Below are 16,679 nucleotides of genomic sequence, written 5' to 3' on the forward strand. Positions count from 1 at the left end.
AATTGGGAAGTGGGAGGTAGAAATAAAAGGTTGAAGTTGTCACTGTGGAGGAAAGTCACAAGTCTGGTTCTGTAGGGATCTGTGCTGTGGTGTCTGATAGGCTCACAAACAAGGTGAAGCGGGGCTGCAGTCAGATGGTGAAGTTGGATGATGAGCTCAATTTTTTCAGGGAAATGAGTCAGTTTGCAAAATGATCGTCTCAAATTGAGAGCCAGGTTAGGAAAGTGCAGATGAAATTCAGTGCAGATAAACAGAAAGGAATGTAAATAGGAAGAAAGTGTCCCGCTATTTTATCACTCAGGAACAGTGATTTTTTTTCTGTTTTTTGTTGTTGGTTTTGGGGTTTTTTTTTGTTTTTTTTTTATATTGGTAGATAAGTTGAAGTGATTGTCAGTTCAGGGCTTTCAGCAGTGGTCACAAACTCATCAAATTGAATGCTAGGAACAGAATAGACTAAGTGGAAACCATAATTATGCCACTTTCTAAGTCCAAGCAGTATGTCCATTGTGACTAGCACATGGTGCCCTGCCCTCTGCCCCTCAGAAAACACGTCAGATGTGAAGGAGGCATGGAGCAGGATGACCAAAGCAGTCTGGATGCACAGTGGCTTTTGTGACGGGGACACCTGAGTAATTAGGACTTGTCACCCTGGAAAAGAGATAGCTGAAAGGAAGAGATTTGACAAGTCTATAAAACTGTACGTAGCCTGGAGAAAGTGACTGAACAAAGCGTGTTCTGCAGACTATTTTGCAGGCAAAGATTTGATAGGAATCATGTCAAATAAAGGTAGATGGAAATGAATTCAAAAGAAATTAAATATGCCAAGGTTGGGGACTTCCTTGTCACAAAAAAAGTTGTGTGGCATGTTACTGTTATAGCAGGAGTTGCACAGCTTCAGAAAGCACTCCGAAAATTCAGGGATGAAAAAGAATACATCAAGAATGGTTAAAATATAAAGATGTCAGCTTTAGGTCTGTTAAGTGTCCAAGGTAAAAATTAGCCTGGAAGAATATTCTTCCACAAGCTCATCCTGGTTTTATGCACTATTACAGGCACCTGTGCTGCTTGCTGTACAATGAGATGCAGGGTGCTGGGCGAGGCAGCTTTGTTTTAAGTAGTAGTGTTAAGTGTGGCTGGAGAAACATCTCAGGGATCATTTTGGATCTGTGACCAAATGGGAAGTAGAATGAAGTTGAAATATTCTTTACCTTCTGCAGTACTTAAACAGGTCAGTCCCTCAATGATATTTTGTTTCCATTTTCTTTTACTTCTTCAGGTACTTAAATATTAAGTACTGTATAATGTGCTATCCATTATTTATGGCAAGTATGTGAGTTGTGCATTCCCTAAGACACCAGGCCATCACTACTGCCTTCAAGATGGGTAAATCAGATTGGTAGAGAAGAAAATAGGATAATAACATTCAGTGTAAGCCTTTTTCCTCCTCCTTAGCCCCTAAAATCTGAGATATAGTGAATGAAAGTGTGTTGTGCCAGTGGAAGGAGGGATTGCACAGAGATCCCATCAGGATGACATGCTGGAAGGTAAGAAGGTGCCTGAAGAGCTTCCTTCTGATCTGGCCCTATCCTTTGGGCAGTGGTGACCAGAGTCCTGCCTTGGCATTGCCAACCTTCTCCTTGAAGCGTGGAATAGCACAGTGTTGTCCATGTTGTAATGGTGTGAAGTTTTAATTTGTTGGGCCAAAGGTGCTTGTTGCTCTGCCTCTGCCAAGGTCAGCCCTCTGCACCACTGAATTTGAGCCCCTGGCTTCTGGCTGCCTAGTTTGTGAAGGGCTTTGGAGAATATGCCCTACGAGGAGAGACTGAAGGAACTGGGCCTGATTAGTCTGGGAAAAGGAGGCTGAGGGGAGACTTTATTGCTCTCTTCCAGTATCTGAAAGGTGCTTACGGCGAGAGCGGGGTTGGTCTCTTCTCACTGGTGACAGGACAAGGGGAAATGGCCTCAGATTGCACCAGGGTAAGTTCAGGTTGGCTATCAGGAAACACTTCTTTACAGAAAGGGTGGTTAAGCATTGGAATAGGCTCCCCAGGGAGGAGGTTGAGTCACAGTCCCTGGATGTGTTTAAAAACCGTCTGGATGTGTTGCTCAGGGACATGATGTAGTGGAGGGTTGTTAGGGTAGTATGGTTTGGTTGGGATTGGACTTGATGATCTTTAAGGTCTTTTCCAACCTGAGTGATTCTATGAACACCAGGTGGCTTACAGAACCAGGTGTGATTGTGTGCCCAGCATGGGTACACTGAGCTTTCTAGGGTGTTTCTTTTTTTGTGGTGGCTCCTCTGAGAAATGTCTGTAGTGCCATAGGATCCAGGGTCATCAAATTCCAGGTGAGAATTAGGGTTTCTCCCAAATACAAAGCCCCTTTCCTGCCCCTGTCCACAGTTTAGCCTGGGAGGGGATCTGGGAGTTGTTTGCTTTGTCCTCCACACTACACTGCTCTGCAGAGATGTGTCTCTACAAAGACAGGCAGCAGAATTTCACTGCTGAAAAGAGATCCAGAAATGAAAATACAGGGCAGATGAGGATGTGTTTTTAAGAGAATCAGGATGCAAAATCGAAGAGGGAAACTTCAGGGATACAGATGTCTTAAGATGCATTATCAGAGAGAACAGCGCTTTGCAAACAATGCTTGTAAAAATGCAAGAGGGTAAGGGGAATGTGCCCTAGGAATTAGTGGCAGATATGGGACAAGGCTGGTCTCATCAGTCTGTTTTTTGGATTAGTTCTTCTAGCAAAAGCAAGCAAACAAACGAAAACTATCAAAGAGATCTGTAGGGGTTAAGGGATCTTCCATGGGGTTTTGTTTATAAACTAAAAAGAAAAGAAAAAAAAAAAAAAGTGTGAGAAGATAAATGCTTCCTGAAAAAAAGAAAGGAAAACCAACCCCCAGAAAGCCATCCTCTGCACACTGAGCAGGTCCCTTCTGTCTGTCCCCCCACCCCCCCGAAGGGCAGGCTGGCTCACTGCCCACTGCTGCAGGTGAGGATGTGTGTGAGCACTGCCTGGCTGCTCTGCTCCCTTCCTTCTACTCCCCCGGTCCCTGCAGCTGCTGCAGCACGAGAATAAGGAGGATGTGGCTCTGTGTGAGACACAGTACGGTATTTAGGAGACTCTCTGCAGAGTCCTGCAATAACGCACATCTTGAGCAGGCAGTGCTGTTGGGCTCGGCGCTTCCCTCTGTTTGCACGTTCAGGGAAAATATTGCAGTTACTTCCATAGTTAGTTTTAAAAATGACAGAAGGCAGTAATGTTACCTGGCAGGGTAACAGGAGAACTGTTGTGCTCAGAGCGTGTCTGTGCGTTATCCAGCCCTGTTCAGTTATCCCTGAACAACTGAAGCACATTGCTGGACTGCAGAGATTCCTGGATCTGACAATCTGTTTTCAGCAGGATTTAGCACTGAAAATCAGCAAGTGTGAGTGAGGCACAAAGTGCTCAGCCTGACAGAGGCCTGAGGATAACCAATGCAGGGAAGTGTGGGGAGTTTCTACATTTCTGTGAGAATGCTGCATTCTGTATCGTCTTTTTCAGTATCTTTAATTCATTGTTCTGGATGTTGTTTTAGTGACCTGGAGCTTGCCAAGGTGGAAATTGTTAGAGAGAATAAACCCGTCTGTGAGTTAGTGACAAAAATACCGCTGCCTTTTATCCGCTTTTCCTGCTTTGATTTCTCTAGAGCTTACCTGAGCTGTCTCTTGTCCAAGGGATGCTTTTATACCTGTGCCAATAAGTGGTGGAACACTCACAAAGGGCACAGCACAGTGGCAGCCTGGGAGGGAGGCAGTGAAAGGCTGCCTTTAACATTGCTGTACCTAGCAAACCCAATTTTCAGCTGTATGTGTCAGCGTGGCAACTCCTCTTGTTCCCAGCCTGCATGCTACAGGGTAATTGAGAATACGGCTTATTGCAGGCTTTTGTTTCTCTTCCAAGATTCGTTCCTTTTCATTCCTTTCTGTGCTGAGTATAATAAACAGAACAGGAGCTGTAGGCAGTTTGGCAGGGGAAACAAGATTCAATAACTAAAAAGAAAAAAAAAAGGTAGAAAAACAAACAAAAAGCAGGTCAGTAGAGAGCTGGAAAGATGGAAAGATGCCTTTGACAGAAAAAGAGTAGAGAAAGGAAAAGAAACATCCAACCTGTTTCCTCTGCCCTTCTCAGCCAGTGTGAATGGAGGCTGTGAATGAAGGAACACCGAGACTTCTCTGTTTCCCAGCCAGGCAGGTGGGGCCTTCCTGGTGCTCCCTTACTGCTATCAAATCCGCTGATATCAGCGTGGCCCACACCAGGGAGTTGCTTGATGGCCCTCGTCACGAGGAGTGAGGCTGCTCACTATATGTGGGGTTACAGTGATCCCAGGTGGCCCAATGAATCTGAGTATTGCAACTGGGCCCTTAATTCCATAAGCAGCCTGCAGAGAGATCTCTTTTCTCTGGTGGGCTGGGTTTGGTGAAAAACTGAAAGAAAAATGACTGAAGGAATGAAAGAAATGTATTCTGGTTCTGTTTTATTTGTGTGTGTCAAGCTTTTGTGTATGTAGAAATGCAGATTTATGAGATCTTGAGAAAGCAGCACTTGTATCAACTCCTTCCCTGGAAGAATCTAATAACTGCCAGGTTCTCTTGTTGACATAGGGAGGATCATCATTTGGATTTAATCCAAACACTAAGTTTTACAGATGAGCCTGAGGCACTGCTAGTGACATATTATCCCATGTCTCCTCATCATGATATTCCCCTTCTCTGAACAGGCACAGATGAATCTTGAGGCTGATGCGCTTTAAGAATCCCTGTGTTTCTGTGTTTTACTTGGACTATGCAGCTATGGGTCGGGCAACTAGAAAAGGGGTAAACAGCATTCCGTGCCCTGCTGGGGCCCCTGTTCTGTCCCCAGTAGCTGCCAATGGTTTGCCTTGGGGCAGCTGGACAGAAAGTGTACCTCATCCCACAAGAACGGGGCGCTTCGGGCTCCTGCCAGGCAAGTCGGCTGAGATAATCCGCTGCCTGCGACCTCATTAAAACAGCCTGATTGGGGCTGCTAATCACATAAATAAAGAATTAAATCATTGCATTAACCTTCTGCAGGGAAACCTGCCCTGGCAACACTGACAGAATTAGATCTATTAATTATTTACAGGGTCATTTGATAGAAATGTATATAGATAGCAGATTATGAGCACTTGAAGTTAGCCATAAATTATTGCTCTGATAAGAAGTTTTTAATATTTTCTCTTAATATCCAGAATTAAAAGCCACCTTGCTTTTATCTCTGTAAGACAGTAGTGTCATATCATTTATTGCAGGTAGATCAAACAAATACCATGACCCAACAGCAAGGATTTCTGCACTCCTTTCTTTTTGTGATGCTCCTTGTTTTGTTAGCAGTCCTTCTTGTGCAAGCAGGATCTCTGTAGCTAAATTTGGGGCCAGTTCCTCACCCGCTGTAGCTACTCAGAGCTTCCTTGGTTGCAAAGGTGCTCAGAGGACCTGAGCATTGCCTTGCCATCACTGTGTGGTTAATCTGGCTCACCAGTTATGTCCGGCATTTCCTACTGCTGCAGAGCACTCAGATGCTTTCTGCAATGGCTCTCCAGTGTTAAAAGTATTCAATTTCATTAAATGCTGTGTTGCATTTCCCTTCTATCTAAGGATTGCTTGGAAAAAATGCTCTTGAATCAAATGGGATGATAAGTTCATTATTTTACTGATTCTACTGGGCTTGCAGGAATGACAATGGCACTAGATAGGCTTGTTTGCTGACCAGAATTTGAATGTGTATCTGCAGCTAGCACACAAAAGATTTGGGCATGTGGAGTGGAGGGAGGGTGGGGAGACTGAAGGGAAATCTGTCATTATTTATGGAAATATCCAGTATTCATGGAGCCATCTGCTGTGAATGATTCAAGTCTGAGAAGTGTCATAAAATGAGGAAGCATAATGTAAAAAGAAAAAAATAAAATAAAAAACCTGGCATCGTTCAGAAACCTGAACCAGTGAATATGTAACCTCAGAATCTCTCTTTTTAAAGATGGTTTGTAAATCCTCTGCCAGATTGAGAGATAAAGATAGATGATATTTCTCAGGTTTCTCTCCTCACCCTTCTTGGAGCAATTCATTCCATTTGTTCATTTCCAGCCTTTTAATTATTGATCATGTCTTTTCTTTTTAACTTCCTTACTGTTTGGGGCTGAGACAAGGGGGTGTTAGAAAAAGGTGTCTGGGAGACTGCTTAGACCTTGAAGCATTGAGAAGGTCTTTATTGTAGCCATCATTTTCTCAGATATCGAAGCATCTGTTTTGTTGCCAGAATTTGCATTAATATTAAGAAATTTTATTATGAGTGGGACCCTCATAATGCTCCTCCGGGCCCCGTCACAGGCAGAGACTTGTCTGCTATCCTGTACTGTGTCCTGTCTGATTGTTCCCATCCTTTTTATTTATTGATTTGATCATATTCTTCTTTACACAGTTAGTACAGACAGATTGTGGGGAAACTGAGGCAAGAAAGGAGTAATAGTATGCAGAGCAACACAGCGATCTACTGACAATGCTGGGAACAGGCTCCACCTTTCTTGATTATTTCTCTGGGAACAGAGACCTGCTGCAAGTCCTTTTCTTGGGAGCAGCTGGGAATCCCTGTGAAAAGTTCTATCATCTTCTCTTACTTTGGTTAGGCTTTTAGTGGCATGGCATATTACTAGCAGGTGCTGTGGTGTACTTGTGTGCATTTGTCTTGCCGTACTTCCTTTCATCTCTATCACTTTGTTCTCTGGCTACTCATGGCATGCTAGAGCAGAAGTTTATCTACAGCCATGGTGTTTGCAGTCCATGGCTATGTATTTAGAAATTTCCCTACTATTGCTCTGACTTTTTAAAATACTTCCTTGCCTTATAATTTGCCATTAGTTATGTTGGTTTATCTTGAAGCTGTGCAATATTCATGTTCTCCACACAGGTTTTCTTTCTTCTTCCAGTATTCCAACTCCATGTCTTAAAAATTCCATCTCCAGCCTAGCATGTGCTGAAGCACCACAGATTTTGATTCTTCCCTCTTCTGCAGGTTTGCTTCAGTTCTCAAGGAGCTTGTGGTTACCTCAGCTGCAATGATCTCAGAGGTAGGTTTCATATTTGATGCAAGATGCCTTACCTCCCACTTCAGGAGACAGCATTGTTTTCTCAGCACCTCCTTAGGACAAGAAACAACTCCTTCCTTCCATCTATAATTTGTAAGCTTTCAGCTGTGGGTTTTTTTTTTTGTTGTTGTTGTTGTTTTGTTTTGTTTTGTTTTTTTATTTATCCTCCCAATCTCTGCAGATAAAATCTGCAGAAAGAGAACCTGGCTATGGATTACAAAGTTGTGGGATAATAACTGCAAGGTGTTAGACAGATCATTTATTCCTTTCCTTTCTTTAATTATATAGGACTTGTTCCAGCTACATTCATGCTGAGTAGGATCTCATTCAGCAAACAGCCTCTGAGTAATCAATATGCCTGCGGGGGAGGAAATACAGAGTGCCAGGTAAGGGAACCTTTGCTTCCTGCCCCAGGTCACTCGATTCTCTCAGCTCCATCAAAAGTTCTGTTTAGTCCAGTAATGAGAAGCTGATTGCACCCGAGACATCTGTGAGGTACACAATTGTGCTGTCTGCAGCACACTGAAGAATGGTCCTTTGTTTGCTTGGGACACCAAACCCATTGCAAAAAGCAATATTTGCAGCTAATCACCATAGTGATTTGAATTTTCATTTAGCCTTTGTGCTAATAGAGGCAGCTGGAAAAAGGAAAAAAAATCAGCACAAATAAACACAACTACTAAGTACTCTCAGTTTTCAAAACCAGGAGCTGCTGGAAGTAAATGCTGATGCCTCCAACTCAAGAAATCTTTTAAATGTGAAATGATATATATGAGGCCAGGAGAGGAACACATTTTATCTTGTTTGCTTAGACTCCAGAATAGATCTCTGAGTCTCTGGACATAATGATTGCTTAGGCAAGTCAAACACTGTATATCACCTGCTGAGCATCTGATTCATTGACTCAGTGGATTGAAGCCAATTTAGCCAGCTGGAATCTGTAATATTGACTTGTATGGTGTGATACTGATCTATATTACCCAAAGGAGTTGGCTGAGAGACAAAGAAAGGTTGCATTCCCTTTGGGTGACAACTTTCCTGAAGGCCAGGGTGGACAGAATCTGTCTCACAAAGCCTGGTTGTCTTAGAAGTGGTGTGTATGGCCCACACAGTACTATGAGATTTTGTTTTTCCTGGACTTTCAAGCAGGGTAGCAATCAGGGACCACAGCCTCTTTCTCTGGCTCTATCCCTCTATTTTGAGCTATTATGATCTTATTGCAGTCCTGGTATAGTTTCTCTGCATGTACTGACTTCCTCTGTGCAGACCCCTGTGCTGATCTGAGAGAAGGGAGGAGATGACCTAGCTCCAACTTTCCCTTCTGTCTTACCAAAGAGGAGACAGACATCACAAACCACCCTCCTTGCTTTTCAGAGACCCAAGCAAGGCAGTACAACTCATAGCCACAAAGAGTAGCTGGGGACAGGCAAAGCAAGGCAAGGCCCAGCACTGTGAGTACTGGGACAACCCTGCTGCCCAACACTGTGGACATTAGAGTGACAACATTACAGTACTATTGCTCATCATTATTTCCTGGATAAGTGACTAAATTTCACTAAATCTCTGCAACTTTTATATCTCCACAAGAAAAAAAGAATCCACAAGGAAAAAAGGCTAAGCAGAATTTACTGTTGTTCTTTATTATGATCAAATCTTTTTCCTCTTTCTTTAAGATTTATGAACCTCTATTTAATTGATTCATCAGAAAACTGAAAAAGCTAATTGTGGGTTCATATGCATTTCCATAGGCATGGGCTCATTCACTCCCTTGCCAGATGTCAGAAATACGTGATCCATGCAAATAGAGCCTGGCTTGTGGCAGACTGCTGCCCAATCTGATTAACATTGTGACTCCAGTTCACCCTGAGTAGGAACCGAGCTTGGGTTTTGCAGAATTCTAAGGCTAGGGGCTAGGCACAATTAGAAACACAGAGCTGAACTCCGTGTCTCAAACACTCAGTTTTGCTGTGCTAATACTCTGTTAGTGGGACCAGATATGGGAAAACGATGCAATAAGCAGAGTCCTTTACCACAGGGCCTTGGAAACTCTCTGCAGTGCTCTACCCAGCCTTCACAACTGTTTGTGGGGGTAGAAGGGACTTACCTATTAGCTTGAATTCAGGGTCACGCTGGATCCTTCTTTGGGTTGCTTTGACCTTTCTAATGCTTATTCCCCCTAGGTCACACAGTAGCAGATTGCTCATGCAGAACACCATTTCACTTGCTGGGTTTTCCAGGGCAGCATCAGGATTTATTTGTTGTTTTGTTGAAGAGACACTCGCTAGGTAAGTCCATGCGGCCGGGACCACGTGTTGTCACCTCATAGCTCCCTCTGGGCATAGGGATTCTCCTCTCTTTAGGGAAGGTATATTTTTTTGGGGCTGGTTGAGATTTTACGTTTTCCAAGGCAGGGCTCAGCCAACCGTGGCCTGCTTTTATTTTTGTTGTTACTAGCATTATTAGGACACAGCTTGTCTTCCAAGATAACAGTGTGGAAAAACAACAGCAGCTTGCCAAACTCCTTCAGTATACTGGTTGCAGGTTTTGCTCTTTTATCGATGTCCTACTACGCTCACTGGAATGGTTTATAAACTCTGTCTTGTGAGCTATAAAGGCAATGAAAATATTGAAATACATCTCTCCCTTCCCTGTCAAATAGACCTTCCTTCTTCTAGTACTTTTCTATCTGTGAGCTGTATTGTAGGGATCTTGTTTAGCATTTAAAAAGCTACTGCTGCACTCTATTATCAGACATATTTGTTAAAACGTGCATATGAAAGGATTTGTAATTGAAGTACAGCTTTGATATATTTAATAGGATGTAAAACTGCCATCCCTTTTTAATAGGAGATGCTTTATGTGCATTAGTAGTAATATAATAATGCCTCTCCACTGAGCTCTACCCATTAGCAGACTTTTTTTCTCCCTTTCTTTTAGTTAATCTTAAAATTTTAATGTAATCTAAACACATTAACATCTTTTTTCTCCCCTTTCTATACTTGGAAGTGCTTTGAACTGAACTTTGTTTCAAATAAGAGATAGCTACAAACATGGCATCAATATACAGTGCCCCAGCACTGCCTGACAGATGGCCCATGAAGCAGAGCATCTCCTTGCCCTGGAAATGGTAACAGTAATGGGAGTGTGGCTGTATGTGGGAGTGAGCAAGCAAGTGAGCACGTGCAAGAATAACCTTGTAAACAACACACCACAATAAGCGTGTGCTTTTCTATATTCCTGTGTCTCAAATGTAATCAAACACCAGAGCAGCAGAAATAGAAAATGTCAAAAAAAAAAAAAAAAAAAAAAGTCTCTAATAGCTATCTCCATTTTGCAGCCTCAGAATGCTTTACAAGAAATCGTTACAATTCAAAAAATAAGTATATAGGCTGGCAAACATTAAATAGGCTAAAACTGACCAGTGGTTTAGGGTACTTGTGGTTTGGTGTCTCACTTTATGCACAGCTGTTTTCTGTTCCTTCCAGACCTCACGATCATGCACTACTTTGCAAGCTGGCTATCCAGAATTGCTGAAAAATGCTCTGAAAAATCCTGGATGTGTCTCATGACTGTGTCAGGGGAACAAAGGTAAGATTCCACTTGTCCTGATTTCTAGACCAGTACCCCACTAGCATCCAGCAGTATTTATTAATCGCGGTTATTGTAAGAGTATTCACAAAATGTCTGTGATGGTGTTGCTTTGTTAAGAAATGGAGCCCCTTCAGAAAGAAAATCTCTCCACTTTGATTCAGACACACTGCTGTACTGGCTATGATCAAATTCCCATTGTGACTGTGTGAGTATACTTATTGCTTTTCCTGAGAACATCTTTTGATTCATTCATTCGCTAATGTCTTGGAGCATTTTGAACATGAAAATGTTGTGCCAGTGATTTGCAGGAGTTAGATAGATGCAAGCCCATGGGTGCATTGCTTTCAGAATACAGCTTACCACCTCCTGCACGTGTTCACTTCACTTCAACACGCGTGAGCAGGCACACTGTGTAGCCATGTTTGGGTGACTGTGGGGATACTGCTATTATCCAGGGCGTTTTGTAGGAGGTGGTCACAAGGATAAGACTCTGTGACTCTTCTCCAATTAATTTCTGAATGAATGAATGTTCTGTAAGCTGATAAATAACTGTAGGATGGTATATGTGCTCTGTCATCCTCCAAGTGTGACACAGATGCAGCTTTGTTTATAGAACTGTCAGATTCCAGCTTGGGACTAAAATTTCCAAGTGTTTCATCTATTGCTTTTTTTTTTTTTTTTTTTTTCCTTCCCCTCCTGCAATTTAAACATGGCTCCTCTGGCCTGCATTGCAGCCCACAGTCATGTCAGCAAAGGTGCACATTTATTCAAACAATACAGGTCTGCGTATGTAAATATGTGAATGTTATAAAGTTTAAATTGATATTTCATAACAAGACAGAGAGAAAATCTCAATTTCATATGAAGAATAAATACATTATTTTCCTAAAAGCAGACAGTGCAATTCATTCAATTTGCTTTTGGATATATTGCCTTTGTCCAAGTGAGTGGTGTGTGTTTGGGTATTTATAAAGGCAGGATCTGCACAAGGTGGTTTCAGTATCTTCTAAAACTTGTTCTGTCTTGAAGCTGTAACTCCTATATCTGCAAACATCTGAATTCCAAATAACAGATGTATTCATTAAGTGTCTAGCCTATGAAAAAAGAAATCCAATGCTTTTTTGGTTTGTGATGAAATTGGTCTGCAATAAGGACTGCTGTAAAGTAAATGTAAGTAGAACCTTTACAAAGGAATTATCAAGCCACAAATCAGGGATATTGTCACTGATTTCAGTTTCAGCACTCACCAAACTGCAGTGGGCATAGTGTAAATGCCAAGTCAGTCATGGGTCATCGACTCTTCAGGTTAAAGTGAACTTGGGCAAAGTGCTGACCAGCTACTTTGGGGTTAGATGGGTAAAACATTTTTTAAAATTCCAGGAAAACAGAATTAGCTTTACCAAAAGGATGGTGGTGAAAGAGCTGAAGAAGCAGTCATGCAGTCAAAGCTTTGTAAGAGTTCTAGCTTGGATTTAAAACAAAACACAGCAAAAATAAGCGAGCCAAGCTGGCAGTGAAATCTTGGACAAAGCTAACTGTGCCCTGCAGTGCAAGCTCTGTATGAGATGGGAGTTCATCCCAGGTCTAACCAGACTCTGCTGGAGAAAATGCAAATTTTTTATTATCTCAGTAGGTTTTTGCGTTATGTCTTTTCTGCATAAGTTACCTCCTATACCTTTTACTTGCAGGACAAAGCCATTGACCTGGAGCACATCACTAAACAGGAGCTGAATTACTGCTTTCTGTTGGACACCAAATGATTGTCACTGGGACTACATCCAGCTACTTGTGATGGATCTCAAGGAAGCCTGACACAGGTAGGTTCTGCTTTTTGCTCACATTTGGCTCTGGATGCAGGTAGCTATATTTTCAGAGGAGCCTTCCCCACAAGGTAAACCTCAGCTGCTGAGACTGCAGGTGCGAGTCACTGCAGGTGGTCCTAACATTTGTTTGTTAACTGTCAGTTTATTTGAAAACATTCAGTCCTTCCTAAGGGCCAGGATAACTGTTCCACAGTTTTAATTCTAGGTAGAATGTTTAGTTCTCTAGTCCTCATTATACAAGTGTGCGAAGAAACCGTTTGGGCAGAGTCAAGAATAAATATGCTTTCTAATCATAATATGTTTTCTCCATGGTAGATAGTACTTGCATGGTATTCTCAGAGACTGAAAGCAATACTTCATTACATCAATATGCTCTAGTGGTTTATTTCAGGAAAAAAAAAAAAGGATTTACTTAAGACAGAGTAGTCTCAGGAAAAAAAAAAAAAACAACCAACCCTCTGAATCAAAGCATTCACAAATGCTTATATGAACTACAGTGGATACATAATAGACTGTCTTGACTTAAATAAGAAACAAAAGCTCCATTTTAAGCAATTCCCTATGGCTTAGTCTACTAAATTGCACCAAGAGACTACTTATTCTACTTTTTTAGCATCTGGCTTTTGTTATTAATGGGAATAAAAGCCATACCTTAAGTCTGCTTCAGTGAAAAAATTGAAGGGACACGGGTTGGCCAAATCCACTGGAGAGATTTCTGAAGATCCCTCTCAGTCTAGGAAAATTTAAAAAAAAAAAAAAGATGCAGTTTAGCACAAAGAGGCACAGCTAGTCTTGTCTGACACACAAACTCTCATTACCCTACTGTAAATTTTCCCTGAACGCAATAGAAGAAATGTGCAATGTAATGCTTATATTCACAGGAACTTTTGCATTAGTCAAAATGAAGTGCTCTATTGAAGGCATTACTTTCAGGAGACTAAAGGGAAAGGAGGGATTCAATGTCATTTCACTTCCTGAAATACAGTCTGGAGCTCACCTGAAGAACTGCAAGTGTTAGATGCTCCCACAGAGCAGAGGTATGGCATTTCCAAAATTAGTGCTTCCCTTCACACAGAATTAGTCTTCTGGGAATTATATATCTCCCTTCCTCACTGACACACACAACAGATATTTTAACCTTGAAACATCTTTCTGTCTTTCCTAAGCCTCTCTGAAACTAAGCCTTGCAATCCTAGCCCTTATCTGTGAGGCTGAGGAACTAGCAATTGCACAGTCGTGCTTTCATAGAGTAATTCCAGCAGTCCTGGCTAATGCAAGGCTCCAGCTGTGCAGGAACAGCCAGAGTCATCAGTCTCTTCTGGGAAGTATGATATTAATTGCCATTTTTTAAAAATAATAAATGTTCAACTCTTGTCTCTTAACAGGCATGCGCCACTAGAATAGCCCTCCTCGTGCTGACAAGCAGATTTTCTAGATGCCTCTGTTCTGGCCTGTGGAATAAGAAAGCGGAGAAGGATACAAGAAAGAATGAAGCAGCAGCACGGGTATTTATGACAGAGCAGAGGGAGGGACAGTTCCTTAAAAGCCCTTAGAAGAGGCTCTAAGGCATTGCCTTTAAGGGCAAAAGTGGTGTTTGGGCAGGCTCTGCGTGGCCGCTTGCTCTGTAGTCTAAGTGAATTGTGCAAGGACAAAAATGCCCTGTGTATTCCCTCAGCAAGTAGGTCTCACTTATTGTCATTGGCAATGTCTTGGAGCTTCTAAGGCTCGTTTTTAGGCTCTCAAGTTTGTTAGATAGACCAGATTTCAAAAGTGAATCCTTCTAGCTATTATTAGGGTGATACTGGCAAGGAGATTGCTTGTCTACTTTGTCTGGGGGACTGCCACCAGGGTTGGCCACTCTGAAGAAAGTTGTGCCCTTCTCTAGGATGTGGTGTTCCCAACTAACATAGCTGAGGTCAAAACCCATCCTTGCCCCCTGAAAGAACTCAGCCATTGAATTGAAGCAGTACTCTGGTACCTAGGTACCCCAAATGAGTTAGAGTAGCAGCTGCTGCTTCACCTCCTTCCCCCATGGATAGACATGGACATAAATTCAGCTTCTTACCTGTGCAGGCACAGTGGAGAGGAGTTGCTGTATGCTCAGTTTCCTGTGACAAAGCAGGACTGGGGGCAAGTCCAGGCATTCTAGATAGCTCTCTGCTAATCCTTCCATAGTGTAGCATACCCTAAGATGAAAATAAAATATGTTCTTTTTACAAACCCAGTCACAATCTGTCTGTTGGGTTGGATTATGGGAAAAAAATAAAGTCAGCTGCTATTCATGTACATGATGAAAATGGAGGTCTCTGGGGAGCCTGGGCAGTTTGCATATTTGAACAGAATCTGTGGGTCAATCATAGGAAACAGGGTGGTGAGCTAGTGCCTGGAGAGTAAGGAAAGCTGGGTAATGGCATCCAGACAATTACAATCTTGTGTTGGCCTTGTCTAAAATGGAAAAACCAACAGTCTAAAGGCTATAACACTGATTCTGTAGAACATTAAACTATTACTTTATGCTGATTATATCCTACTGTTAATTAAGGACTCGCATGCTTCCCTTCTTGCCTATAATGAATATTGCTCTCTGAGTACAAAGTTATCATTGCACAAAATTAATGGCTCCGAGACTGCAGTGATGCAGCTTCCTGGAGTTTGCCCTTCAGCCCTGCTCACCTCATAGAATCTTAAGAGGGCACCCAAAAATGCAGTACAGTTGGTTAGGGGCTGATATTAACAAAGCCCCAGACAATGTAATTAAAGATAATTTCAATCCAATTATCAAGCAGGTAGGAAAAGATTTGGAGAGATAGCACTAAATAAAAGCAAATGTACATGATTCAGTAGACCAGATTCCACCCTCATTTGCAGTCCAATCAGGTTGTTAAAACAGAAATGAGGACATCATGTAAGTCAGCACCCACAGAATCACTGTCAAAAATGATCTCATGATGATATTTTGCACTAGCAACTAACACTGTGCATACTTTGAGCTTACTTTCAGTGTAAATGGACATAAAAACCTATAACTAAAATGAATAATCTTGGCAATCACTAATAGTCTATTATTTCCAATCCATTCTAAGAAAATGACAGTGAAAAATGAATACTGAAAAAACCCTACTAAAACTCAGTTTTCTTTTTAAGATAGGTAGGTTCAGACACAGTATTCACCAGTGCAGAATTTAACAAATCCTAACCTGTCCTACCAAGTTCACATTTACCCACAGCCCAGAGGCTTCTGATGCTATAAAGAAAACTGCTTTTAAGTCAGTGTAAAACTTCCTGAATAGCTGCAACAAATAGAGTAAAAATACATTTCAGGTGACAGAAATCTCAGGGCATGAGAATGAATTAAAGATGTCATGGGAGACATTTGAAAAGTACTTATAGCTCTCAGAATGAGAAATGTTAATATTCCTCCTAAATGTCATATAATTGGCCCAATTTCATGCACCAGAATCATGCGGATTTTCATAGTTTTTGACTCCTAAAAGGGATAATTTTGAGTGAAAATGGCTGTATTTCAGGTAACCTTTTTTTCCTGCCTCATGCTGTAAACTAATATTGCAGTTAAGCAGAGGTTGCGTTTCAGCAATAGCTTGAATGGAAATATCTTTCTGAAAAGCATATGGAGTCCTTTGTGATGAAAGGAATTCTATAAATATAAATCAATTATTTTTGGAGTGGCTTGAAAAATTAAATCGTGACAGACAAGTCTTATTCAAACAGTTTTCTAAGTGGCATGATTTCGGGCCAGTCAAAATGTCTACAGAATTAATTTTATCTCTGGGAAAAGAGGCAGAAAAGATCCAATGCACCCCCAAGTGCTTGGCTTTTTCAGTCTGTTGTGGGTGGGATCAGCCAGCTGGGCAGAAAGCAGACTTTTGCCAGGAAAAGGATCAGTGTGCTGGTGTCTGATACCCATCTACCAAAACAGAAAGCCACAGGTGATAAAGCAAAAACGTACATTTTACCATAGGTTGGAGTATTGGAATTAAATAGAAGGCGTCAGGAAAGAACAGCCTGGGCAGCAAAAGAAAAGGAGAACCAGTTGCTGGTACAAGAGTGTGAGTCATACTGAACACGTAAATGACTAAGAAGGGAGTATCATCCCAT

The 16,679-nt window shown here is 41.8% G+C and overlaps 1 protein-coding gene and 1 long non-coding RNA gene across 5 annotated transcripts in view; one reads left to right on the forward strand and one right to left on the reverse strand.

Annotated features, from left to right (window-relative positions):
- The first annotated feature begins 3,219 nt into the window (after positions 1-3,219).
- Positions 3,220-14,782, forward strand: LOC149918163 (uncharacterized). Of its 3 annotated transcripts, XR_016466041.1 has the most exons (8): positions 3,220-7,131; positions 7,438-7,535; positions 9,330-9,434; positions 10,156-10,276; positions 10,635-10,737; positions 12,429-12,557; positions 13,445-13,600; positions 13,949-14,782. It is a non-coding gene; the product is annotated as an uncharacterized LOC149918163 (long non-coding RNA). The 3 variants fall into 3 exon arrangements; XR_016466040.1 differs by having other exon boundaries at positions 9,330-10,276; XR_016466042.1 differs by having other exon boundaries at positions 9,330-10,276; positions 13,497-13,600.
- Positions 11,412-16,679, reverse strand: part of LOC116231198 (uncharacterized) — a 166,777-nt gene continuing 161,509 nt past the window's right edge. The window contains exons 6-8 of one of the 2 annotated variants that reach the window (XM_090139128.1): positions 14,629-14,749; positions 13,215-13,296; positions 11,412-11,834 (exon numbers count right to left, since the gene is read on the reverse strand). In XM_090139128.1, coding sequence (XP_089995254.1) covers positions 13,216-13,296; positions 14,629-14,749 — 202 coding nt within the window. In that variant the 3' untranslated portion in view covers positions 11,412-11,834; position 13,215. Of the gene's footprint in view, positions 11,835-12,546; positions 13,297-14,628; positions 14,750-16,679 lie in introns of those variants that run through there. The other variant, XM_090139129.1, reaches the window with a different exon arrangement.

This window comes from Phasianus colchicus, chromosome 4 (assembly GCF_987193195.1).
Source record: "Phasianus colchicus chromosome 4, bPhaCol1.hap1.1, whole genome shotgun sequence".
Taxonomy (NCBI): domain Eukaryota; kingdom Metazoa; phylum Chordata; class Aves; order Galliformes; family Phasianidae; genus Phasianus; species Phasianus colchicus.